At 40.2% G+C, this 25925-nt stretch overlaps 1 protein-coding gene across 1 annotated transcript in view; it reads right to left on the bottom strand.

Annotated features, from left to right (window-relative positions):
- The window catches only part of TRPC4 (transient receptor potential cation channel subfamily C member 4), a 467661-nt gene that overhangs the window by 98886 nt on the left and 342850 nt on the right, over nucleotides 1-25925 (bottom strand). The window contains exon 4 of the mRNA XM_040422436.1: nucleotides 19890-20220. Within this exon, the coding sequence (XP_040278370.1) occupies nucleotides 19890-20220 (331 nt within the window). The remainder of the gene's footprint in view (nucleotides 1-19889; nucleotides 20221-25925) is intronic.

Raw genomic sequence — 25925 nt, 5'->3', positions numbered from 1 at the left:
CTGAACTTGAAACAACACATGTTCCCCACTGATGTGGTCTGGTGCATGACATTCACCACTTTACGGATTCTGGATATACCTTAAAACACCTCAATGTGATTACTCTCACACTGCTTGTACAGACGCTCTATTATATGCAAGGTGGAATTCCATTGAGTTGGAACATCATGGATCAAGCGGTGCAATAGTAGACAATTCTGTCACTGCAAGTCCACATCAGAATGGCTGAAATGTAAGGAAAGCCTCCAGGACATTGCCAGAACCAGGGCTGGCGTCATAACCTGGCAAACCCGGGCAAGTGCCGTCGCCCAATGCTCCTGGGGGGGCCCACTGAGCTGCTATGAGCACTTCCATTAATACAGATGGAAACTCTCATTGCTGTCATTTCACTTACGCAGTAGCCCTTTGGTGGGCCCTCTGAGTCACATGAGACCGGCTGCTGCAGAGACTCAGACACGCCCCTTCTACACAGGACATGCTGCCTGAGAAGAGAGACCGTCAGGGCTGGAGCAGAAGTGTGAACACAGGTTGTCAGTAATTCTGCACTGTGAAGGGCTGGAGCAGAAGTGTGAACACAGGTTGTCAGTGAGTCTGCACTGTGAAGGGCTGGAGCAGAAGTGTGAACACAGGTTGTCAGTGAGTCTGCACTGTGACTGTCTCTTCTCTGTGGGACAGGAGGGGGGGGACTCTTCGATCTGCTGCTGGATGCTGCTTTATTCTATTTAGCTGTTTTACTGTTTCATTGAGCAGTTTGCCTCCATGACACCTGCCCCTCCCCCCATATCCTGCCTATCTCATCCTCATGGAGCCCCTGCTGTCTCCTTTCCTCGTTCATGTATCCAGAGCTCCTGTTCCACCCTCCTATCTCCTATTGCTGCCCTTAACAGACCTCCTGCCACTACTTGTTGTATGAATCCCCATCAGAACCCCTTCCACCTACTTGCTGTGCCCACCCTTCCTGTCCATCCAGGGCCCCTGTCTCACTCCTCTGCCTCTCATTATGGTGGCATCTGAACTGCATGCACCATAAGGACCTTCTAACATTACAGGGTCATGTGACTGTGCCCCCCACCAAGTACTGTGCCCCTCACCTCGTACTGTGCCCCTTTATACCCTGCATTGTGCCCTCTTACCACACCCTGTATAGTGCCCCTAGTTAATCCCTGTACTGTGCCCTCTTATACCCTTTTATCCGGTCCCTGTATGGTGGTTTTATCATTGTATGGCGGTGTTATCACTGTATGGCGGTGGTATTCAATAACTGTATGGCCATAACTGTATCCCCTTCCCTGCCACGCCACTTTTTTTTAGACCTGGCATGAGCGGGAAAAGATACAGATTGCGATACTAAGGACTTTTGCGCCACATCTGTGTCAGAAATACGCCTAATATAGACGTATTTCTATATAATAAATGACCACCTAAATTGTATTATTATTTGGGGGTAGGGCTAATATCTTTATAGTATATAGATTCTAGTGCATTATACTGTGCCCTGTATTTCCCAGTAGAAAATGATCCTTGGGAAACACAGTCCTCATCCCTGACCACCAGGACCAGGTAGCGCTCTGTCAGTACATGGCGGCCTCCGCTCTCCGCCACGCTGCTCCGCTGTGTACTGGTGCTTATTCTGACACTAGGGCTGGGTTCACATCCCATTTGTGCCATCCATTTAATACATACCAAAAATGTACACTGCGTGCAGAATTATTAGGCAAGTTGTATTTTTGAGGATTAATTTTATTATTGAACAACAACCATGTTCTCAATGAACCCAAAAAACTCATTAATATCAAAGCTGAATATTTTTGGAAGTAGTTTTTAGTTTGTTTTTAGTTTTAGCTATTTTAGGGGGATATCTGTGTGTGCAGGTGACTATTACTGTGCATAATTATTAGGCAACTTAACAAAAAACAAATATATACCCATTTCAATTATTTATTTTTACCAGTGAAACCAATATAACATCTCAACATTCACAAATATACATTTCTGACATTCAAAAACAAAACAAAAACAAATCAGTGACCAATATAGCCACCTTTCTTTGCAAGGACACTCAAAAGCCTGCCATCCATGGATTCTGTCAGTGTTTTGATCTGTTCACCATTAGTGATGAGCGGGAGGTGCCATATTCGATTTCGCGATATTTAGCGAATATTCGAATGAATATTCTTATTATTTTCGGCGAAATCGAATATTCGTAATTATTAAATTTTTCGCGAATAATATGCAATTAAAATAATCGTGCGATTTTTATTTATTTTTTTCCTGTATAAGGCAATGTTCCTATGACTATGGCTAGGCTAATATGTGTATTTTACGAAATTTCTTAATATTGCTCTAACTTCGTATTTTAGAATATTCGTAATATTGCTCTAACTCCGTCTTTTAGAATATTCCGAATATTCTAAAAGACGAAGTTAGAGCAATATTAAGAAATTTCGTAAAATACACATATTAGCCTAGCCATAGTCATAGGAAAAAAAAAAAAATCATAGGATTTAAATAATCGTACGATTTTTTTTTCCCCCTGAATAAGGCAACGTTCCTATGACTATGGCTAGGCTAATATGTGTATTTTACGAAATTTCTTAATATTGCTCTAACTTCGTCTTTTAGAATATTCGGAATATTGCTCTAACTCCGTCTTTTAGAATATTACGAATATTCTAAAAGACGAAGTTAGAGCAATATTAAGAAATTTCGTAAAATACACATATTAGCCTAGCCATAGTCATAGGAAAAAAAAAAAAATCATAAGATTAAAATAATCGTACGATTTTTTTATTTTTTTTTCGAAAAAAAATACGAATATTCGATTTCGCGAATATTTGGAACTATATACTAAATATTCGCGAAATCTCGAAATTGCGATATTCGAGAAAAAAATTGGAAATTCGAATATTCGCGCTCAACACTATTCACCATCAACATTGCGTGCAGCAGCAACCACAGCCTCCCAGACACTGTTCAGAGAGGTGTACTGTTTCCTTCCTTGTAAATCTCACATTTGATGATGGACCACAGGTTCTCAATGGGGTTCAGATCAGGTGAACAAGGAAGCCATGTCATAAGATTTTCTTCTTTTATACCCTTTCTTGCCAGCCACGCTGTGGAGTACTTGGACGCGTGTGATGGAGCATTGTCCTGCATGAAAATCATGTTTTTCTTGAAGGATGCAGACTTCTTCCTGTACCACTGCTTGAAGAAGGTGTCTTCCAGAAACTGGCAGTAGGACTGGGAGTTGAGCTTGACTCCATCCTCAACCCGAAAAGGCCCCACAAGCTCATCTTTGATGATACCAGCCCAAACCAGTACTCCACCTCCACCTTGCTGGCGTCTGAGTCGGACTGGAGCTCTCTGCCCTTTACAAATCCAGCCACGGGCCCATCCATCTGGCCCATCAAGACTCACTCTCATTTCATCAGTCCATAAAACCTTAGAAAAATCAGTCTTGAGATATTTCTTGGCCCAGTCTTGACGTTTCAGCTTGTGTGTCTTGTTCAGTGGTGGTCGTCTTTCAGCCTTTCTTACCTTGGCCATGTCTCTGAGTATTGCACACCTTGTGCTTTTGGGCACTCCAGTGATGTTGCAGCTCTGAAATATGGCCAAACTGGTGGCAAGTGGCATCTTGGCAGCTGCACGCTTGACTTTTCTCAGTTCATGGGCAGTTATTTTGCGCCTTGGTTTTTCCACACGCTTCTTGCGAACCTGTTGACTATTTTGAATGAAACGCTTGATTGTTTCGATGATCACGCTTCAGAAGCTTTGCAATTTTAAGAGTGCTGCATCCCTCTGCAAGATATCTCACTATTTTTGACTTTTCTGAGCCTGTCAAGTCCTTCTTTTGACCCATTTTGCCAAAGGAAAGGAAGTTGCCTAATAATTATGCACACCTAATATAGGGTGTTGATGTCATTAGACCACACCCCTTCTCATTACAGAGATGCACATCATCTAATATGCTTAATTGGTAGTAGGCTTTCGAGCCTATACAGCTTGGAGTAAGACAACATGCATAAAGAGGATGATGTGGTCAAAATACTCATTTGCCTAATAATTCTGCACTCCCTGTATACATTAACAGATGCCTCAGACTGATGCCGTACAGTGGCGTCCGTTCACCATACAGTTCCATTGTAAAAAAAACATATACATTAACGTATGCATTTTTTTACTAGTCTCTGCAGGATACAAAAACGTGAAGTGCTGCACATTTGTATACATCAAACCGATAGGAAAAACGTGATGTAAACCCACTGGGGGGGGGGGGGGGGGCATACTAAAATTTGCTGTGGGGCCCAGTCAGTTCTAGCTACATCATTGCACAACTCCTTCTCTCCTCCAGGCCCGGCCCAGGGGTGACGTCATGACGTGTGTCTCACTGCTGCAGCGGGCCTGAGGAGAGAAGGAGCGCAGGTAGCTGCGGTTAGTGAATGACAGGACCGCCGGCTCCCCTGCGCTCCAGAAATGATAGGTATATGAAAGGGCCACTGGGAGGTCATTACACTGTGAGGGCCCCTTACACAATATAATGACCCCCAGTGCCCCCCCATTTAGTATAATGATTCCCATTGACCCTCCATTTAGTATAATGACCACCAGAGCCCCCATTTAATAAATTGACCCCCAGTGCCCCCTCCATACAGTATAACCCCCAGTGTGGGGGCGACTGGCGGTCATTATTCTGAATGGAGGGCCACTGTGGGGTCATTATACTGTGAGGGCCATTTACATAGTATAATGACCCCCAGTCTCCCCTATTTAGTATAATGATCCCCAATAACCCTCCATTCGGTATAACGACCGCCAGAGCCCCCATTCAATATAATGACCCCCAGTGACCACCATACAGTATAATGACACTCAGTGCCCCCTCCATACAGTATTCCCCCAGTGTGGGGGGTACTGGGGGTTATTATTTTGAATGGGATGCGACTGGGGGTTATTATTCTGAATGGAGGGCTGCTGTGGGGTCATTATACTGTGTGTGGGGGCACTGGGGGTCATTATACAGTGTGGGGGGCATTGAGGGGCATTCTACTGTGTGAAGGGCCACTAGTGGTCATTATACTGTATAGGGGCCACTGGAGGTCATTATACAATGTGGGAGCCACAAGGGCACATGTAAATGTAAAAAAATGCCTCAAAGGGGCCTACTGGGATTTATCGCCCAAGGGCCCACATGAACCTGGAGCTGGCCCTGTGCAGGAGCCATGAATGCAAGCACTACAAAACATGTACATTACGTTAGGTGAACACCTACACATGGCTTGCGGTGGAGCTGCTCACTAGTAATTTTAACCTGAAGTGGTTGTGCAGGAGGCACAGCACTCAGAAAGGCATATAGTAATCTACCATAGGCTGCTACACATGGGTATCGGTCTCTGGAGAGGAGACGATCATGAGGTAATAACATTGACAAGAAGATCCGGCGGCACTGCATGTAAGAGTGGTGGGTGGGCAACACAAGACCACTACATGCAGCACAAATCTTGCAGCATAGAACTTCTTATCAGTGTTCTATTCTTAATAGTAAATTTAAGAAATCATCTAGGCCAAAAAAGTGATCCTGTGTTTCAATCAGGGTCTCTGTCTAAGTTTATGTTGCCCTCAGAAGAGATAGAATAAAACTGCTGACAAATTCTCTTTAAGATCGTGTTTAGTATTCTGTATTAAAATGTAACATTTGATTTTCACTACGTTTTTTACACACATTCATCTAAAAATACTTACAGCAGGTAAAAGCGAAGGTTGACTGTGTCATTGCTGAAGTAACCATTATTTTTTCTTCTTGTCCGATCCAAATCTTTAAATTGTCAGAGATAAATTGAGTTCATCCCTGTGTAATACTAAGAAACTGACTAAGGAGACCTTCAGCTGACTAGGGGAAAGCAAGCTTTTGAATCTTTCCAAGCAACACACATAATTGTGCATTTTTCCATTCTTTCAATTAAATGGATTTTTTCTCTTTCCTTACATATTCTTAATCACATTATTTGTCTTGACATTATCTGATGAAATTCATATTAATGCACCGTGCAATCCTGATCAGTGGGTAATATTATGCACCCAAGAGTGTAACATTAGAGGTGACAAATAGCGTTGGGCGAGCATACTCGGCCGAACACAAGTTCGGCTCGAGCATCGCTATGCTCGGCATATCGCAGTGTTTGGCCAAATATCGCGTGTGCTCGAGTCATTGTATTTAAATCTAATTTAGCCTCTATTTCTGAAAAGTTTGGCAGAATTCGAACGCACAACCTTCTACATTACAGCCAAGAATGTTAACCACTACACTATAGAGCTGCTTGGCCAATTTCTAAAATTTTATTAAATATGAGACTTCTGCTGTATAGGAATACTTACTAGTAGTAAGTATTCCTATATAGCAGGTCTGATAAAACGTTTTTTTTATTTTTTATTTTTTATTTTTAGCAACTGGCCATGCAGCCCTAAAGTGTAGTGGATAAGGTTTTTGGCTGTAATGTAGAAGGTTGTGAGTTCGAATCCCACCAGAAACTTTTCAGAAATAGAGGCTAAATTAGATTTAAATACACTGGGTGTCCTCAAGCACTGACTCCATATATAGACATAGCTATATATGGAGTCAGAGCAGGGACTCCTAAGTGGAACTATAGACCAGACACACACCCCCCCTCCTCAGAGCAGGGTTGCCTGGTTTAATGCTCAGTTTCTCCCATTGATTTCCATTGCGCTTGGGTGCTCTGTAGAGCACCTGAGCATAGGGAAGTGTTCTACTCGAGCACACAAGCACTTTGGTGCTCGACCAACACTAGTGACAAACCATCAACAAACTCAAAGTTTTACTTTAAAATTTGGCAGCAGAAGCAAGAGGGAGGAAGAAGATAAAGGATCACATGATACAGAGAAAGTGCCCTGATTGGCTTAGAGGCTGACAGACAGCATTATTAGCCAATCAGGGGCAGTATTCAGCCAAGTCCTTCTTCTTAGAATGAGCCAGACACCGTTCTGTTCTCTGCTATAGATGTGGTAGGATGTGTTGTGGTATTGTTTGCCAAAATACATTTGCAGTTACTAAGGACACTATAGTGACATTATAGGGGTACTATAAGGGCACTGTAAGTAGAGAACTGGAGATATACTTAGGTAGATTTTACAGTTTTATTATATAGTATACTATAGACAGTGGGCTGGTCACTGTTAGTTAATTCATACAGCTTGCTGGCTGGTTCTGCATTACAGAATGCTCTGAAAGCAACTCATAATTTTCTGAACAGCCAGACATTTTTTTTTTTGGTAAACAAGGTTTCTAAAGTTCATAGGCTTATTGCCAGTACCCCAATAATATGCATTTTGATGCAAATCCTGTACAACTTCCTTTTTTTTCTAAAAAACATACTGTGCATTAATAAATGCGTTGGGCTGAAATAATAGCATTTAAATACCAGTTAACCATTAAGGCATCGCACTGCATCAAGGTACCTGCATTATTATTGAATTTATTCTGCTGCAATAACAACGGTTATATACCATTTAACTGCATGGTATTGTGTCAAGATTACAGTGCATTATTACTGAACACGTTGCGCTATAATAATTGCATTAATATTTTGATTACAAAATTTTCAGTGCCAGTGTGCAGTTTGTTTGTAGTAGGGGAGGGACAGTTAATTGTGCTTCTGTCTTTAAATTATTGGAAAAAAACACACTTTTAATTTTGCTAGTACTGTTTAATAATCTGTGTACCAAATCTGTGACTTTTCATTTATAGGCCTCATAATAAAATGTCTGGTAAACAGAAGAGTGCAAAATGAAAGACCCAGGCCTTGTCATCCAACAGTCATGATGGGGGTAGAAGTGCAAAGCGCAATAATAGCACCATCTATTCAGCCAGCAGCAGTAGTAGGCCACTGTTCTTCCTGATTTCCGATAGGCAGCACATTACTATTGAGAACAAAGATTATGAGATTGTAGACTAGATGGCTCTTTCCTCCTCTCAGTCACAGCAGGTTGTTGGCACCTCTGAGTCTGACACCATGCCTTGGAACCATAGCATTCCTTCTGCTCCTCCTCCTTGAAACCCCAGAGATGTCTTTCAGTTGCATCCTCTCTGTCTTTACTGCCCCTTCCTAGTGAGGCATCTTATTTTCCCCTAAGAAGAGGCAACAAAACCCCATGTGCTGTGGAGTATACTCAACCATGATGACTAATCAATTAAATGGGTGGGGGCTGGACCACAAAGAACCGTGTCCTCAAGTACGCTGACAAGAAAAGCAAGCATTATGCTTCCTTGCTTATGTAATGACAGGCATATCCTTATCAACAAGCAATCTGATGAATATGGGATAGCTATGCTGTTAGACCCTCGCTATCAAAGCAAAATGGGGGAATGTTTTCCTATTGCCAAAAGGGAGGCCAAATCGGTTTATTACCAGCATACACAGTGTGCACAGATTGCCACAGCTTTCTGAGAGCCAAGTCACCCACCTAACAACATCTCTGCTACTACAAACAGCAGAAGCCACAGCAGCTGCTTTAGAATCATATACTGAAGTGTTGAGATGGCTCACCCTCTGGTTAGCAAGGAAAGGGTGCACCTACTGAAAGACCCACCCAATCTTATTAAGTTCAATACAGTATAGTGTAGTAGGGCACACCTACATCTGGACACATGGATACGCTGTTAGTTGTAAAAACTATATCAATATATTGTGTAAAAATGTGCATTCAAAATAATAAAAAATAATGAATAATAAATAATAAATACTGCAAGGTAAAAGTTAATAAAAAATATTCCAATCTCACACTTAAGTCGCAATATATCTGACGACCCCTCCTTACATAACAAACCCACAGTATCTGAAGTAAAATGGCATTACTTTGACACAACAACACTCTGCATTAGTGTCAACCGTGATATCTCATCCTTTGCAGATAGATATTGGGTTGATATAAGGTTATAATTGTATTTATATACTATGTTCCAGATAATGCTAATGGTTATATCCACGGTGGCGACTATGCTAAATGGTGCGTCTGTAATCTAAAAAAAAACATAATTTCTGGTGATGATCCACGTATTGGTGGTGAGTGAACACCAACATACAATTCTCATATATAGTAGTTGACCTGAGTTTGTCACTCAGACTAGTGAACAAAATGAATCCGGGCTGACAGTCTTTTGTAAGCTGAAAAGAAAGATAAGTCGGTAGATCGCACTGGTCGTGTTGTCTGCAGAGATGTTATTGATCAGTATATATAGCAGACTTCTTTTATATCGGGTCAGATGTATTGCGCATTGGATTAAATGTACTGCGTGCAAGTTGTTGATAGCTTTATGCTTGTGTTACTTATATGAGCAGTTCCTTTATTTAGTACATCCTGGAATGTTACTGTTAGTTGTTAACATGTAACATAATTGCCCATGTATATAGGCTAAGTTTATAGATGCTGGTTACTCACTGTTTGAGGATATGTGCACGGAGCCCCGTGCTTGCCTTGGTGTCCCATGTGCTGCGGTTCGGGAAGCTCTTACCTCCGGCTCCTTCTGCCAGTGAGTCCTATTGCGCTGTACTGATCAGATAAACTCTTGTAGGCTCAAGCTGGCATCTCATAGAATGGAGCACTGTTTGAGCCAGAGTCCCAAGTGTCGTACTTCATCCAGGCGCTGCTCTGTCTTTTTAAGAAAATCTCAGTATTTGCCAGGAGCGCTCCAGGGCTTGTGAGTTATAAATTGGTAGATCTCAAAATGTATTCTCAAGGGGACTGTTCACACCATACGCGTTTCGGAGTTAACACAGACTCCTTCCTGGTTTAGAATCATCAAGAGGGAGCAATTATACCATGTGCTGCACCAGCCTGATGTAAATCGGCAAACTGAGATGTATTGGCTGAACAACCGGATACAGTCCTACCTGGACTGAGAGTTTTCTTTGGAGCATATCATGTTCGCTGATTCCATAGACTCCTAGGCAGGCAGATTGGAACAGTGGTCCGAACCTGTCTAGTATGCTCTCTCTGCACTTTCTTGTCAAGCCTCCAATGTCATTTCGGAGAGGGTTTTCAGCACTGTCACACACAAAAAAAACCTTGTCCTCTGAGTACAAAACATCGCTTTTGTCAAAATTAACGAGGCATGGATCATTGAGGATTTTCACACACCTCTGGCTGAGGCTGATGGTGCCCCATCATTCCACTGCTGCTGTCTGCCTGCCTACCATCATGTTCTGTACCTCATGGCTGTTGTTGTTGCCCCCTAACACAGCCACACGCACATCTAATTGTTTGTCTATTCCCTACTTTGCTGATCCTACTTTTGCAACCAGTTATTATTCCTACACAATTTATCCTTTCCCCATTCACACTGTACTGCTTCTGCTCCTAAATAAAGTAGACATTTTTTCCAGACTTGTTTAACTTCAGAAGAAGCCACTCTTTCTTCTGATAATTATACCTTATGCATGTATAGACATTGGCATGCATTCCACCCCTCTTAATACATAATTTTTGGACAAGCCACATTTTCTTATGAAGTTTCTGTGTCTGCTTGCGTCTACATCTGCTTTGACGCAGGGTACTTTAACCCTGCTGTCAATCATTGTCTGACACATGGGTAACACATGACTGCTGTGGCCAGAGACTGGCTGCAGCAGGCATATGAACCGCATCAAACCAGGTTTTGATGCGGGTACACTGAGGGCCTTCAAAGCCGACAGGGAAACAATGGAGCCGGAACCCAGCAGTCAGGTAGGTATGATAACCACCGCAGGCCATGCTGTGGGTTCTGTAAAAAAATCATAAAGGCGAACAACCTCTTTAACTCTTCCACACCTTTATGCAGGCAAAGTCCTTGCCTCCCATATTGCTGTTTATGGGCTTCATCTGCACAGATGAATAGATGCTTTCCTATATAATCAGTTTCTAAGTGAATACATTAAGTCATTAAAGTGCAGTAATTAAGTGTACCATGCACCTCTGAAACCAAATATAGAAGCGTAATTGCATTTTCAAACGTCATCTGTTTTTTCTCAGGAGTTAGACTTTTTCCAGTTACTTTGCAAAGCTTTATCCTTGTGCTCTGTAAAAGGCAACAAAATAGTGTTGAGCAAGCATGCTTGGCCGAACACGAATTCAGCTCGAGCATCGCTATGCTCGGCACATCACGGAGTTCGGCCGGATACCACGTGTGCTCTAGGGCAGGGTTCCCCAACTCCAGTCCTCAGGGCCCACTTGCCGGTCAGGATTTAGGAGTAACCCACAGAATGAATACCTGTGGTAAATCCTGATGGATGGACACTAATTATATCAGCTGCCCAATACTAAGGAAATCCTGAAAACATGACCGGCAGGTGGGCCCTAAAGACTGGAGTTGAGGACCACTGCTCTAGGGCGATGCCCGAGTCAATGTATTTAAATTAAATTTAGCATCAATTTCAGAAAATTTCCTGCTGGAATTTGAACTTACAACCCCTTGTATGTTAGAGACAAGGACCTTATCCACTCAGCTATAAAGTTGAATGCTAAACTGTGTCAGAAAAACCTCATAGTAGTTTCTGATTTAGTGAGTATTCCTATTCAACAGAAGACTTATTTTATATTTCTTTGCAGGTTAACATGTAGCTGTATAGTGTAGTGGTAAACTTGGGAGTTTGAATCCTGGCAGAACATTTTTATATATATAAGTTTTTTGCCATAATATATTTACATATACACTGCGTGCAGAATTATTAGGCAAATGAGTATTTTGACCACATCATCCTCTTTATGCATGTTGTCTTACTCCAAGATGTATAGGCTCGAAAGCCTACTACCAATTAAGCATATTAGGTGATGTGCATCTCTGTAATGAGAAGGGGTGTGGTCTAATGACATCAACACCCTATATTAGGTGTGCATAATTATTAGGCAACTTCCTTTCCTTTGGCAAAATGGGTCAAAAAGGACTTGACAGGCTTAGAAAAGTCAAAAATAGTGAGATATCTTGCAGAGGGATGCAGCACTCTTAAAATTGCAATGCTTCTGAAGCGTGATCATCGAACAATCAAGCGTTTCATTCAAAATAGTCAACAGGGTCGCAAGAAGCGCGTGGAAAAACCAAGGCGCAAAATAACTGCCCATGAACTGAGAAAAGTCAAGCGTGCAGCTGCCAAGATGCCACTTGCCACCAGTTTGGCCATATTTCAGAGCTGCAACATCACTGGAGTGCCCAAAAGCGCAAGGTGTGCAATACTCAGAGACATGGCCAAGGTAAGAAAGGCTGAAAGACGACCACCACTGAACAAGACACACAAGCTGAAACGTCAAGACTGGGCCAAGAAATATCTCAAGACTGATTTTTCTAAGGTTTTATGGACTGATGAAATGAGAGTGAGTCTTGATGGGCCAGATGGATGGGCCCGTGGCTGGATTGGTAAAGGGCAGAGAGCTCCATTCCGACTCAGACACCAGCAAGGTGGAGGTGGAGTACTGGTTTGGGCTGGTATCATCAAAGATGAGCTTGTGGGGCCTTTTCAGGTTGAGGATGGAGTCAAGCTCAACTCCCAGTCCTACTGCCAGTTTCTGGAAGACACCTTCTTCAAGCAGTGGTACAGGAAGAAGTCTGCATCCTTCAAGAAAAACATGATTTTCATGCAGGACAATGCTCCATCACACGCGTCCAAGTACTCCACAGCGTGGCTGGCAAGAAAGGGTATAAAAGAAGAAAATCTAATGACATGGCCTCCTTGTTCACCTGATCTGAACCCCATTGAGAACCTGTGGTCCATCATCAAATGTGAGATTTACAAGGAGAGAAAACAGTACACCTCTCTGAACAGTGTCTGGGAGGCTGTGGTTGCTGCTGCAAGCAATGTTGATGGTGAACAGATCAAAACACTGACAGAATCCATGGATGGCAGGCTTTTGAGTGTCCTTGCAAAGAAAGGTGGCTATATTGGTCACTGATTTGTTTTTGTTTTGTTTTTGAATGTCAGAAATGTATTTTTGTGAATGTTGAGATGTTATATTGGTTTCACTGGTAAAAATAAATAATTGAAATGGGAATATATTTGTTTTTTGTTAAATTGCCTAATATTTATGCACAGTAATAGTCACCTGCACACACAGATATCCCCCTAAAATAGCTAAAACTAAAAACAAACTAAAAACTACTTCCAAAAATATTCAGCTTTGATATTAATGAGTTTTTTGGGTTCATTGAGAACATGGTTGTTGTTCAATAATAAAATTAATCCTCAAAAATACAACTTGCCTAATAATTCTGCACTCCCTGTATTATTATATATTTAGAATATATAATATATTATAATATATGTAAATATGTAAGTATGATTTTATCTAAATATATCTATATATATATATTATTTTTCATTATTTTTTAATTACACATTTATTTTGTGCCATACTTTTTTTACAGTTACTAAAAAAAATATAAAAATATATAAATTAAATCTATAGTTCTGAAATGTTTCTGCCAGGATTCAAAGTCCCAAGCTTGTATATTAGAGGCAAGGACATTAACCACTACACTATACAGCTACATGTTAACCTGCACAGACATATAAAATAAGTCTTCTGCTGAATAGGAATACTCACTAAATCAGAAACTACTATGAGGTTTTTCTGACACAGTCTAGCATTCAGCTTTATAGCTGAGTGGATAAGGTCCTTGCCTCTAATGTATAATGTTGGGAGTTCAAATCCCTGCAGAAACTTTTAAGAAATTAGATTTAAATACACTGGGGTGCACTGACTCCATATACGGATATAGCTATATATGGAGTCAGAGCAGGGACTCCTAAGCCGAACAAGTCCCGATACCCTCCCCTCTTCAGAGCAGGGCGGGCCTGGGGCTCTTCCATTGTGCTCGGGTGCTCGGGTGCTCGGTAGAACACTCGAGCACACAAGCACTTTGATGCTCGCTCAACACTAGAACAAAACTGTTCTGCTAAATCATTACTTCCTTTGGCCAGCATACAATAATGTTTGCCACTGTAGTCTATTGTATGTGTTTTCTTGAGTACACTCACAGGTCATGAAATTTGAATGACAGATCTCACCAAAAGACACTGGGGTATATTTATCAAACTGGTGTAAAGTAGAACTGTCTTAGTTGCCCATAGCAACCAATCAGATTTCTCCTTTCCTTTTTCACAGTTCCTTTGGAAAATGAAAGGTGGAATCTGATTGGTTGCTATGGGCAACTAAGACAGTTCTACTTTACACCAGTTTGACAAATCTCCCCCATTGTTCTCATAAGTTATCTATAGAACCACGCTACAAACACTTCAACTTTCAAAAAACTAAATTGTGAAGCAAATATAATGCAACTTGATAATGATCAGAATAAAAAAAAAAAAAAAACTGCCTACAAAATCTCAGAGGTTTTGCAGAGTAATAATAACGTAATATGCAGGAGGCCTAATAATAAACAGTAGACAGGGAGGTAGGAAGGAGAAGAAGCTGCAGCAGAATCTCTTCAATGCTATGAGAGGGGAAAGGGAGAATCAGAGTGGGGATATCTGACTTTTTTAGCACTCAGCTCCTCCCTTCTTTGATTCATAGGGCCAGGCAGTGGTGATTTAATCTTGTCTAGCCCTGTATTAATGTGCAGGATTTTTGCCAGGGACAAAAATTTTCTTTACTGCACGTGTGCAATGATGTCAGTCTACACATGGAAGAGACAGACCTTAGCAATCACATCATTGACCCATGCAGAGTCCAGACAATTTTGACCCTGGTGAGAATCAAGGCTATACTGCACTTGCGAGAAGGCACATGAGTGAGAGCACAGAGCCAGGTGAGATTACATCGCCACTGCCTGGCCCGTTTAATAGTGTTGAGCGCAAATATTCGAATTAAGAATATTTATCTCGAAGATCACAACTTCGAGAATTTACTAATATTTTGAATATAGTGCTATATATTTGCTATATCGAATATTCATCATTTTTTAACATCTGAAAACATGATTCCTCCCTGCTTCTTGCTTGTGGGCCAATGAGTCATTGGCCCACAAGCAATTTAAGCAGGGAGGAATCATGACTTAAAATGGGAAAAATGACAAATATTCTAAAAAACAAATATATAGCACTATATCGAATATATTTGATTTTTAGAATATTCGTAATATTCTAAAATAAGAATATATAGCAATATAGCGAATATTCGAAAAACAAAAACAAATGTAGAACAATTTAGCTAATATAGTGCTATAATCTTCTTTGTCTAATAGTTGTAATTTTTTTCCAATCTGAACTTCAGATGAGAAAAAAATTACAACAATAAAAAAAAAAGATTATAGCACTATATTACCTAAATTGCTCTATATTTGTTTTTCTTTTCAAATATTTGTTATATAGCTATATAGTCTTGTTTTAGAATATTATGAATATTCTAAAAAAATATATATATTCGTTTTTAAGAATATTCGTAATATTCTAAAACAAGAATATATAGCTATATAGCGAATATTCAAAAAAACTAATGTAGAGCAATTTAGCTAATATAGTGCTACAATCTTCTTTGTCTAATAGTTGTAATTTTTTTTCTCATCTGAAGTTCAGATTGGAAAAAAAATTACAACTATTAAAAAACAAGATTATAGCACTATATTAGCTAAATTGCTCTATATTCGTTTTTTTCGAATATTCAATATATTGCTATATATTCTTGTTTTAGAATATTACGAATATTCGTAATATTCTAAAACAAGAATATATAGCAATATAGCGAATAATCGAAAAAAGGAATATATAGCACATTATCGAATATATTATTTTTTTTAGAATATTCGTCTTTTTTTTCCATCTGAAGTCATGATTCCTCCCTGCTTAAGTTACTTAAGCAGGGAGGAATCATGACTTCAGATGGAAAAAAAAGATGAATATTCTAAAAAAGGAATATATAGTACTAAATTCTATAGTGCTATATATTCGTTTTTGACCCACGCCTGTATTGATTGCGTAATATTCTCATATTATGCGATTATTACCTTGCTAATTTTTTTTGTAAAAAAATTTAGAATATAACGAATATTTAAATTCGCGAATATTCAACGAATATTCTACAAAATATTTGTGAAATATCACGAATTTGAATATGACCCCTGCCGCTCATCACTACCATTTAATCAGGGAGGGAGGGACTGGGCATGGAAAGGAGCAGAGCTTTGATGCAACAACAGCATTAGTGGCACCCTCATTGCTCCAGATGTTTTATTTGCATATTCGAAAAACACTCATATCTGAGGAACAGAGCCTCAGATCAGGAAACAGAAAAATATATTTTACTCTGGTGACCCAAAGCTATCTATCTGTGTCCTTGATTTGATAGGGAGGTTGGTGGTGACAAACTCTCTTGTTTGTGAAATCTGTCACCACCTTTTTGAATTCACCTGGTTTAGTGGACCCAAACCACGTGACTGTTTTCCTTTAAATCTTGACAGTGATCTCATCAGAACAAAAAAAAGGAAAAAAACACTGAACTGGAAGTACTGAATCAGCAGAGAAATCACAGTTCCTGTAAGTTTGAGCTCCAGTAACCTGATAAAGAAGTCAGCCATTAACCCCCTTCCCTACCACCCAGCATTAATTTTACATCTGCAGTTGAGCATTTAAACGTAGCCATCGGGTGTTTTAAACAGCAGGCACCCAAGACTAATGTATGCAATCGACTATAACGTTGATCGCATACATTCAACCCTTCAGATGGGAGGTTAAAGAGATGGAGCATGTGTGCTGTGCCTGACTGAGTATTGCCACCCCAGCGAGGATCAAGGGAGTCAGATGTAGTGTGCTGCAGCCTCTCTACCCAGCAGTGGTATGAGTCTGCCACATGTTAGTTCCTATGGAGCCCTGCCTTACTTAGTGCAAGTCTCATAAACTCCAATGCTAATGCATTGGAGTCTATGAGGAAAGCAATCTAATGATAGCTTGTTATAGTTACCTAAGGGAACTATAAAAAGTGTAAAAAAAGTTGTAAAAAATATTTAAAGAAAATTTTAAAACATAAAAATTTAAATTACCCCCCTTTCCCCAAAAGTAAAATGAAAATATATAAATTACATTTTTTATATTACGGGCATCGTTACATGCGAAAACATCCATAGTACTAAAATTTGAAAATATTTATCCTATACGGCAAAACAGAAAAAAAAGTCATAATGGGCGATTCACCGTTTTTTATTTTAAAATAATTAAAAAGGAAAAGGGCTTAAAGCAAAAGTTTGGGAACCTTGCATGGTTATTACGAAGTAGCACCCCCTTTGGCAAGTATCACAGCTTGAAAAGCTTTTTGTAGTCAGTCAACAGTCTTTCAATTCTTATTTGAGGGATTTTTTATCCATTCTTCCTTGCAAAAGTCTTCCAGTTCTGTCAGATTCCTGGGCTGTCTTGCATGAACTGCTCATTTGAGGTCTATCCACAGATTTTCAATGATGTTCCGATGAGGTGACTGTGAGGGCCATGGTAAAACCTTCAGCTTGTGCCCTTTGAGGTAGTCTATTATAGATTTTGAGTTGGGTTTAGGATTATCAACTTGTTAAAGCCATCCTCTTTTCAACTTCAGCTTTTTTATAGTTGGTGTTATGTTTGCTCCCAGAATTTACTGGAATTGCATTGAATCCATTCTTCCCTTTACCCAGGAAATCTTCCCCGTGCCATTGGCTGTAAAACAACTCCAAAGCATGATTGATCCATCTCCATGCTTAATGGTTGGAGAGGTGTTCTTTTCATGAAATTCTGTGCTCTTTTTCTCTCCAAACATACCTTTGCCCATTGCTATAAAGTTCTATTTTAATCTAATCGGTCCATAGGACTTGTTTCCAAAATGCATCAGGCTTGTTTAGATGTTCTTTCTCAAACTTCTTATGCTGAACTTTGTGGTCAGGACATAGGAGAAGTTTTCTTCTGATGACTCGTCCATAAAGGACAGATTTGTGCAGGTGTTTCTGAACAGTAGAACAATGTACCACAACTCCAGATTCTACTAAATCTTCCTAAGGCCTCATGCACACGACTGTTCCGTTTTTTGCAGTCCGCAAATTGCGGCTCCGCAAAAAACGGAAGCTGCCCGTGTGCCTTTCGCAATTTGCGTAACGGAACGGGTGGCCCATTGTAGAAATGCCTATTCTTGTCCGCAAAACGGACAAGAATAGGACATTGTATTCAAAGAATAGGCAGCACTCCAAATGTGGTAAAAGGTGATGACCCGTTTATTCCCAGGCAACGTTTCAGCCCACACACTGGGGCCTTTGTCAAGCAACACTTGACAAAGGCCCCAGTGTGTGGACTGAAACGTTGCCTGGGAATAAACGGGTCATCACCTTTTACCACATTTGGAGTGCTGCCTATTCTTTGGATACACTATACTGGAGGAAGGGTCGTCCACCTTTTCAAAGGATTTTGCACCCTAACTACTTTTTGTACACTGTGCTGCTGTTACTATCTTTTTTTTGCAAGAATAGGACATGTTATATATTTTTTTTGCAGGGCTACGGAGTGCTGTCCGCATCTTTTGCGGCCCCATTGAAGTGAATGGGTCGTCATCCGAGCCGAAAAAACTGCGGCTCGGATGCGGACCAAAACAACGGTCGTGTGCATGAGGCCTAAGGGTCTTTTTCAGTCAAGAAGGGGTTCTGATTTGACTTTCCAGCACTCCTAAGAGCAGCTGGTCTTCCAGGCTTTCTCTTGACCTTCACTGTTCTTGGTAACTGCCATTTCTTAATTACATTTAAAACGGAAGAAATTGCAACCTGAGACTACCTCAAAAAACGTAAGCTACAAGTTTTGCCATGGTCCTCACGGTCCCCTGATCTGAACATCATTGAAAATCTATGGCCAGACCTCAAAAGAATAGTGATGGTCAGGTCATATTTGCAGTCAGAAAATACTTACTAGAAGTACACAAATAGTCCCACAACATGGACAGTAATATACCAGAGGAGGATTATTGGAAAAAATTCCCACAAAAAATATGTATTTTAATCAGGGGCCATTTTTATGCATCTTAAAGGGAAACTCTCAAAAATGTGCCTGCGGGAGCTTTTGACTACTAGTAATTAATGATGAGCGGCAGGGGCAATGTTCGAATTCGCAATATTTTGTGAATATTTAGTAGAATATTCGTCATATATTTGTGAATTTGCGAATTCGAGATTATAGTCTTGTTTGCGAAAATTGGCAATGTATTATTTGCGTAATGCGTGCGAAATATCGACGTGGGGTAGTCAACTTTTCCATTGGTTGCTAGGGATGTTGCTAAGCTGTGACAAAGCCTTCTCATTGGCCCACAAGCTAGAAGAAGGGAGGGATGATCACCTCAAATGTACTGTGTTAAAAAACAAACAAAAAAACCCACGAATATTAATCATTACGAATATATAGCATTATATTCAAAATATTTGCGAATTCTCGAAGTGACGATATTTGTGAAAATAATATTCTTTTTGAATATTCACGCACAACACTACTAGTAATTTGTATAAGGAATATTGTACCTCTTACATAAATGATAGCCTACTCAATGCCAGATCATCCCTGAAAATTTAGAGTTTTTGGTGTATGCAACTCTACTTAGTCTAGTAGTGGCTCATCTTTATACCTTGCTGGAATATTGTCACCTCTATGCACTTGAATCTTAAAGAGGCTGTCCCATCTGAGACATTTATGATATTTTGCTAGTATATGCCAACCCCCATAAATCTATTGCTAAATCTATGGTCTTTCCTTCTGTGGTTGGCAAATTGCGGATCAAGATTAAATACATTATCTTACTGCCTTTATACTACTCTTATGCAATTAAAAATGTTGACATGCTCTACTGCATTATATATAGACAGCCATAATTCAGGTGTATTGCTTTATGACATATGCGTTATATATTGCATTTAGTAGTTCATTTACCCAAAACCCACGGTAATATTATCCATTCAATGACTTCTGGTTTAGGGCCAGGTTTGTTTAAGTTTCCTCCATTTTGTGAAGCACTTAGTAGGAAGCACAGGAACGTCAGATGTGATGCAGTGTGGCAGATGAATTTGATGAATGGTTTCCTAATAAAAAGTCCGAGGTTGCTTTTGGGAGCTATCAAGTAACAAGCAGAGAAGATAGGAAAAAGTAGTCCTATTATTACACATGTCACCATCTTCACTGCCCAATGTCGTCTCCTCCAGCCTGATAATTCATCATACCAGCGGGAAGCAAGGAGCTGCTGACAGTTAGGCTGAGCGACAAACTGAAAAACACAAAGGGAAATAAAAGAATTTATTTACATGCATGTCGCTAGACAGTTTATTATACTGTGAAGAGGTGGGCCGTTTTAGGAAAATCCTAATATTTGCATTAAAACCAATAGTCTAATATGTCTGTATTAGAGGTTTGGCACCATTCTCACTGGTTGAGAAGCCATACCCCTCTGTAATGACCAACGTATCTTCCGACCACATACCATTCCTGTACATAATATGGCTATGGAGGCGCATGTCTGGTCACATGCTCCTCCATCTGTGACATTATTATGGGCAGGAGCATAAGGTTATCCTAACAAGTCAGCGTGGGTTTTCCTAAAGAGGCTAACCCCTATGAAGACAAGGCATCACCATGAAAATACAATGCAATCTGCAGGCAGAAGACGGCAGGAAGAGCTGGACAGATTGATATATAGTTTTGTGGAAAAAGATTAAGCAAAAATTGTTATATATTCATTAAAGACTATTAACACCTTCAGGGGCATATTTTTCAATTATTGCATTTTAACAATTTTGGCCTGAAAAACATTTTTTTTTTTCAGTTGGTCTTTATTAAAAATTATTAGTCTATTTTCAGACTGCCATTTTCTGTTTTACACTGACGATCATGTATAGCCATTATCTCTGAATTCTTGACAGTTCATAAAAACACATTTAAGCCATATTCTTATCAGAATTTAACTATAATGAGTGTTTATGAGCTTTCAGGAATTCAGAGATAAGGGCAATACATAGCCATCATCTAACAGTGCAAAACAGAAAGTGACAGTCTGAAATAGACAGATATTTAACCCTGTAGCACAAAAACTGCTGGGTATCTGTAATAAACACCAGTTGAAAAAAATGATTTTTTTCACCTCAAGGGAGTAAAATGCAATCATAAAAAATTGCCACCAAAGGTGTTCATAGACTTTAAAACCCCTGCTCTTTCCTAGCTCAGTAGCCATGTGGGTTTTACAGTCCTCCCTGTAAGAGTGTGTGTACATAGATACAGTTGTGTTCAAAATTATTCCACCCCCACTGAAATTGAGTGTTTTGGCCAGTTTGACATTGATTTTGATCATTTCAGTCATCTTGTTTACAATTAAATCAAAGAGGCACTTGTAAGTCAGACAAATATAACATAACATTTATAATGAAATAACCACAAATGTCTTTTCTGTGCTCACATCATTATCAGTTTTATTCAACCCCCAAGTGACATTCAATCGTAGTACTTAGTACAACATCCTTTTCCAGTTATAACAGCTTTTAAACGTGAAGCATAGCTTGACACAAGTGTCTTGCAGCGATCTACGGGTATCTTCGCCCATTCTTCATGGGCAAAAGCCTCCAGTTCAGTCACATTCTTAGGCTTGCGCGCTGCAACTGCTTTCTTTAAGTCCCACCAGAGGTTCTCAATCGGATTTAAGTCTGGTGACTGCGATGGCCACTTCAAAATGTTCCAGCCTTTAATCTGCAACCATGCTCTAGTGGACTTGGAGGTATGCTTGGGATAATTGTCCTGTTGAAAGGTCCAACGTCTCCCAAGCCTCAGGTTTGTGACGGACTACATCACATTTTCATCCAATATCTCCTGGTACTGAAGAGAATTCATGGTACCTTGCACACGCTGAAGCTTCCCTGTACCTGTAGAAGCAAAACAGCCCCAAAGCAAGATTGACCCCCCACCATGCTTCACAGTAGGCAAGGTGTTCTTTTCTTCATAGGCCTTGTTCTTCCTCCTCCAAACATAGCGTTGATCCATGGGCCCAAACAGTTCTAATTTTGTTTCATCAGTCCACAGAACACTATCCCAAAACCTTTGTGGTTTGTCCACATGACTTTTGGCATACTGCAGTCTTCTTATTCTTTGGAGACAGCAAGGGGGTGTGCCTGGGAGTTCTGGCATGGAGGCCTTCATTACGCAGTGTGTGCGCCTTATTGTCTGAGGTGAAACTTCAGTACCCACATCTGACAAATCTTTTTTCAGTTCCTCAGCAGTCACACGGGGACTTTTCTCCACTTTGCGCTTCAGGTAGCGCACAGCAGTCGAAGTCAGCATCTTCTTTCTGCCACGACCAGGTAGCGTTTCAACAGTGCCCTTTGCCTTGAATTTGCGAATGATGCTTCCTTTGGTTTCTCTTGGTATGTTTAACATCTTTGCAATCTTCTTATAGCCATTGCCCTTCCTGTGAAGAGAAATCACCTCTTCTCTTGTCTTCCTGGACCATTCTCTTGACTTTACCATGTTTGTAAACACACCAGTAAATGTCTAGAAGGAGCTGAGTATCACAGTCCTTTTAAATCTGCCTAATTGGTGCTTATTATGCTTGATTGCTGCTCCTTGACATCCACAGGTGTTTTCAATACCTGATCGAAAACACTTGAATGAACCTCTGTTCTTAAGAGTGGTAGTCTTTAAGGGGTTGAATAATTGTGTCAATGAAGAAATGAATCACAAAATGAATTGTGTCAATGAAGAAATCACAAAAAAAAAAACATTTAATACTGTATTACAAAAACAATTGATGTCATTTTAGTTGCATTTGGTTCTTTAAAAAGTCCTTGTAAGATTTCATTCTGAACACAATTACAAATGTACACTAAATTCCCTAAAACCCTTTACAGCATTGGGGGTTGAATAATTTTGAACACAACTGTAGGTATAAGTCTCTGATAAGATTACCCACTTGGCTACTGAGCTCAGAAAGAACAGGGATTTTAATGAATAATTATATTGTTTCCCATAACGCTATATGTAAGTCTGCTCAGCTCCTCCTGCTCTATAACAGACTGCACTGCATTTCATTGTGACAACTTCTGTTTTAATATTGTCATGCATTCCCCACGTACTAACAATTCTGGAGCATCTATTCCTCCGTCTGTATGTTGTCCCATTCCTCTATTATTTCTACTAGAAGTTATGAATAATTGCTAGCTGTCTGCAGTAATGGTACAGAGGGGTGGTAACCAGTTGGGGGGGTGTACCTGCATGGTCTGAGAATGGCAGCACTGATTGGATAGAGTGAGTCTGTGCAGGTACACACCCCCAACTTGTTACCTCCCCTCTGTACCTTTACTGAAAGCTAATAGCAATTCATTTATAACTTCTAGTAGAAATAATAAAGGAATGGCACAACATAGAGCCATAAGAATAGATGCTCCAGAATTGTTATTACATGGGAAAATCTATTAAAACAGACATGCCAGGAGCAGCGAAAGGTCTTTGAACACTGTTATGTAAAAGGATGTCTGGGACTTTACAGTAATATTGATAACCTGACCTCAAGATAATTAATCAATACCTGATTGGTGGGAGTCTAATTCCGAGAATTAGCTGTTGGGTCCAACACTCGGCACCCCCGTTATTCAGCTGCTTTGGGCACTATGCAGCAGATGAAGCTGGAACCATATGGTTCCATCCACTGTGTTGTGGCTGTGCCGGGGAACTGCAGTTCAGCTCTAATTCAGGCAAATGGAAGCTGAGCTGCAATACATTGGTGCTGGAAACTACACATTGGACAAAGCCTTCTTTTCACTGTATAGCTTCTGGAATCAGCAGCTGCCCAGAATAGCTGATCGCTGGGGATACTGGATGTCTGACCTTCACTGGTCTGATGTTGATCAACTATCCTAAGGATAGGCCTTCAATATCTACATCCTGGAAAACCCCCTTTAGGGTACATTCACATGTCCGCATGAATAGTCCGCATCCGTTCTGCAATTTTGCCGAATGGTGCGGACCCATTCATTTTCAATGGGGCCGCGGACTGGAAGTGCGGATGCGGACAGCACACAGTGTGCTGTCCGCATCCGCACTTCCAGTCCGTGGCCCAGCAAAAAAATAGAACATGTCCTATTCTTGTCCACAGCCACGGACAAGAATAGGCATTTCTATATAAGTGCCAGCTATGTGCGGTGTCCGTGTTTTGCAGTCCTCGGAAAGACTACGGAAGTCTGAATGGACCCTTATTATTATGCTGTACCTCCTCTGCTTCCCCAAGTGGGAAAAATTCAATTAGTGTAAAGAAAAAAAATTCTGCAACTTACTAATATAATTTGTATTCTAATTTCTCACAGTTTTCAAGATATTATCATCTAAGCATTGCCAAAGTAATAAATAGCTAGGCGTCATTCTAATAACTTCATCGAAAAGCAGCAGTTTGTTCTCATTGTACTGAACCTTTTCTTGTCCTCATCATACTGTAAGGCGCCTTCTGTCAGTTAATGTATTGAAGAACACGTCTCATAAAACTTATCTAATTTCAGTTAATCATGTGTTCTCTTATTAGAACTACATTATTCATCTCAGTAATTTTTATATAAATTGAGTCATAGACACAGGATCATAGCAATTTGATATGACAGAGTCAAATCTGGCTTGAAGCCAATATCATTTTTTTTGATAGTTCTATTAAAAGTCTCAGTGTACCATGCTATTGTTCTGAATTTACTCATGAACTTCACATACTTACTTTCTGCTCTGAAAAGCTGTCTTTTCTAATTAATGTACTCATAATTAGCTTAATGAAAAAGTTTATTCTGACAGGTTGGGAACGCCTTCATCCTTCTCTACTAGCAGTGGAGTTCTGCAGAATGGGGTGATACAGATGTACTAGAGTTAACAAACTCAACTCAAATTTCTTAACTCATCGTGGTATCCTGAAACAAAAGCCATTGAAAGCAATTGAAGGTGTTGGCTTAACACAACTAGTTTAGTTAACACGTCTAGTTAAGCATGTGTGTTTTATCTACTACATCTTGTAAAATGCTTTCTTAAAGGGGGATTATCTGATTAAGACAATCTCTTCTACTTTATTCCAGTTAATTAAGGGGTTCTTCACTCATGACCTCTATCAGTTAAAGGGGTTATCCAACACTAACAATTTCCCCCCAATATGCTGAGCCCCACACACTAATTCTACTTACCTGGTTCCCCACTCCCTGCGCCGCTCCTGGTCTCGAAAAAATGCGGTGTTGGGGGGGCATCCAATGGCAGGCGGTGATGGGAACGAGCCTCCCTAGCGTCACCCGCGATGTCAGGGAGGCTCGTCCCCATCACCGCCTGCCATTGGCTGCTCCCCCCCCTACAGCGGATGTTTTCGAGACCAGGAGTGGCGCAGGGAGTGAGGAGCTAGGTAAGTAGAATTAGTGTGAGGTGCCTGGCATATGGGAGAGCATTTGTTAGTGTTGAATAATTTTTTTAATGGAAGGAGAGAGCATCTACAAAGAGCGTCTTTCACTTTGGAGGAACTAGGACATCTACAATTAGGTCCATATATATTTGGACGGAGACAACATTTTTCAAATTTTTGTTCTGTACATTACCAAAATGGATTTTGAACAAAACAATTCAGATGCAGTTGAAGTTCAGACTTGTAGCTTTAATTCAGTGGGTTGAACAAAATGATTGCATAAAAATGTGAGGAACTAAAGCATTTTTTAACCCCTTCTACCTCGGGCCAGTTTTCTTCCTCCTGCCAAGGCCATATTTTGCTAATCTGACATGTGTCACTGTGTGTGGTAACTTTGGAACACTAATTTATCCAAGCCATTCTGAGATTGTTTTCTCGTGACACATTGTACTTCCTGACAGTCAGAAATTTGAGTCAATATATTTCCCCTTTATTTATGAAAAATCCCAAATTTACCAAAATTTGAAAAAGATTCGCAATTTTTTTTTTAAATTTCTATTTCTCTGCTTTTAAAA

This window comes from Bufo bufo, chromosome 3 (genome assembly GCF_905171765.1).
Source record: "Bufo bufo chromosome 3, aBufBuf1.1, whole genome shotgun sequence".
Taxonomy (NCBI): Eukaryota; Metazoa; Chordata; class Amphibia; order Anura; family Bufonidae; genus Bufo; species Bufo bufo.
The sequence above is the reverse complement of the archived record's forward strand: the minus strand, read 5'-3'. Positions and strand labels throughout refer to the sequence as shown.